At 62.7% G+C, this 2,497-nt stretch overlaps 1 protein-coding gene across 1 annotated transcript in view; it reads left to right on the top strand.

Annotated features, from left to right (window-relative positions):
- Positions 1-1,706, top strand: part of LOC103779367 (NADPH oxidase 1-like) — a gene marked incomplete at its 5' end in the record, with an annotated part of 1,996 nt that extends 290 nt beyond the window's left edge. Inside the window, 6 exons of the mRNA XM_008946992.1 lie at positions 75-167; positions 333-568; positions 649-811; positions 936-1,082; positions 1,298-1,422; positions 1,580-1,706. Of these exons, the coding sequence (XP_008945240.1) occupies positions 75-167; positions 333-568; positions 649-811; positions 936-1,082; positions 1,298-1,422; positions 1,580-1,706 (891 nt within the window). The remainder of the gene's footprint in view (positions 1-74; positions 168-332; positions 569-648; positions 812-935; positions 1,083-1,297; positions 1,423-1,579) is intronic.
- Between the last annotated feature and the right edge of the window lie 791 nt (positions 1,707-2,497).

The raw sequence follows: 2,497 nt of genomic DNA, 5'->3' as shown, positions 1-2,497 counted from the left end.
GGGGAGAAGCCTTTCCCTTGCCCCAAGGTCGATCCAGCCCTGGCCCTCCCTGACTCTTCTCTCCATCCTCACAGTCCTGGAAGTGGGTTCTGGCCCCTCTTCTCCTCTACACCTTTGAGCGGATCCTCCGGGTCTGGCGTGCACGGCAGAAGGTGGTTGTCACCAAGGTGGGTGGTGCAGGGGCCTGTGCCTCTTGCCAGCTTCCCTTGCAGCCACTGGTGCCACAGCTCCTGGCTGGGGTGGCCAAGGAGGGGTGGGCAGGGGCCACTGCCAAAGCCTCTTGCCCAGGATGGAAGCCAGGCTGGGCGCTGAGCCCCGTCCCTGCCCCGCAGGTTGTCATGCACCCTGCCCGTGTGCTGGAGCTGCAGATGCAGAAGAAGGGCTTCCGCATGGAGGTGGGGCAGTACATCTTCGTCAACTGCCCCGCCATCTCCCTGCTGGAGTGGCACCCCTTCACCCTCACCTCGGCGCCCGAGGAGGACTCCTTCTCCATCCACGTCCGCGCGGCCGGCGACTGGACGGAGCGTCTCATCGACACCTTTCAGCAGCAGAAGCCAGAGATGCCCAGGTAGGCCGGGGAGTGCCCAAACAGCCCATCCTGGGGATCTGGGGAGGCCGTACCTCTCACCAAGGCCCTCCCTCAACCAGGATCGAGGTGGACGGCCCCTTCGGCACAGCTAGCGAGGACGTGTTCCAGTACGAGGTGGCCATGTTGGTGGGAGCGGGAATTGGCGTCACCCCCTTCGCCTCCATCCTAAAGTCCATCTGGTACAAGTTCCAGCAGGCTGACCAGACCCTCAAGACCAAGAAGGTGAGGGGTGCTCCACAGGATCAGCTGTGGGTTTCTCCATGCTGGCCTTCCCAGTCGTTGACGTTGCAGCCTTCCACACCTGCTCTGCTCTGTCTTGAGCAACCCTTCTTCCCCTGTGTCCCAGATCTACTTCTACTGGCTCTGCCGGGACACGGGGGCCTTCGCCTGGTTCAACGACCTGCTTGCCTCGCTGGAGCAGAAGATGGCTGAGTCGGGCAAGGCAGATTTTCTCACCTACCGGCTCTTCCTCACTGGCTGGGACGCCAGCATTGTGAGTTGACCACGGGCAGGCATGGCTGCGAGGGGGGACACAGGGTGGCCAAGGCAGGCAGGAGACATGGCAGGACCAGCACCTCAACGGCTCGCAGGCAGAAAGCCTGGGAGTGGTGTTTGGTGGGCATCAGCAATGGTTGCCCCGCTGTGGTGAGGAGCTGGAGGTGGCTCACGGGTGGTGGCCAGGGTCCTCACCATCCCCACTTCGCCCAGGCCAACAACGTGGCGCTCCGCTTTGACAACGCTACGGACACGGTGACGGGGCTCAGGCACAAAACCATCTTCGGGCGGCCCATGTGGAACAGCGAGTTCGCGGCGGTGGCTGCAGCCCACCCCAGGTGAGGGCCGGGCAGGGGGCTCGGGGTGCCGGAGCTGGGCAGCGCTGGCTTTAGGAGGGACATGCTCGTCCCCTGCAGGTTCAGGCACCCGAAAAGCTCTTGAACCACTTTTCCCTGGGCCATCCACCCACTGCTGACAGCCCTGTGCTGTGTGCAGGTCAGTGGTCGGCGTGTTCCTCTGCGGGCCAGGGGCCTTGGCAAAGAGCCTGCAGAAGTCTTGCCACCAGCACTCCAGCCTGGACCCCAGGAAGGTCAAGTTCTACTTCAACAAGGAGAATTTCTAGGAAGCAGCCAGGCTGGGACCTCAGAGGACATGGGACCCTGCTGGACTCACCTCTCCCCCATGCCAGAGCATGGCTAAGGGGAAGCTGCACCGAAGCCACACTAGACTGAGCGAGGTGCTCCTTCTCCATGAGAAACTCCAGGTTCAAGGACTGCTGCCTTCTTGACCCAGTCTACAAGGGCTCCTCACGTGCACCGAAGCCACACTAGACTGAGCGAGGTGCTCCTTCTCCATGAGAAACTCCAGGTTCAAGGACTGCTGCCTTCTTGACCCAGTCTACAAGGGCTCCTCACGGCAGGAGCAAGCCTTGCGATCCACACCACCCCCCCGCGGGGTAGCTCCACACAGCCCCGTCGAGGAGCCAGCAGCCTGCGCTGCGATGATGCTGCTGGGGCAGCGGGAAGCAGCGGGAGCGCCCAGCGGGCTGGGCAGAACCAGGGGATGGGACAGGGACATGAGAGGGTCACGCCGAGCAGGCACTGGGGACCGGACGTGCCCCTCAGGTTTTAAACAGGCCTGTGGGTAGAAGGGTAAATTAAACTGGCTTTCCTTTGCCATAAATTTTACCATGGTGATTCGGTCCATGAGGGTGGGAAGGGAGCCCAAACTCTGCCCCCTTGAAGGGCTGCGATACAAAAGGGTTCACAGCCAAGCCCTGGGTGCAGGGTGAGACACCCTGTGGTGTGGGGGGCTCGCTGACATCCCCCCAGCTGGCCTGCAGTGCCCGCCAGGCACACACCGGTGCTTGGGCAGCCTTCAACCACAGCTCTGGCCAAGGGGACGGGGTCTGCT

The sequence above is a fragment of the Merops nubicus genome, unplaced genomic scaffold (assembly GCF_000691845.1).
Source record: "Merops nubicus isolate BGI_N331 unplaced genomic scaffold, ASM69184v1 scaffold27499, whole genome shotgun sequence".
In the NCBI taxonomy this organism is placed as follows: Eukaryota; Metazoa; Chordata; class Aves; order Coraciiformes; family Meropidae; genus Merops; species Merops nubicus.
Note: the sequence above shows the minus strand (reverse complement) of the source record. Positions and strands in the feature narration are given on the sequence as shown.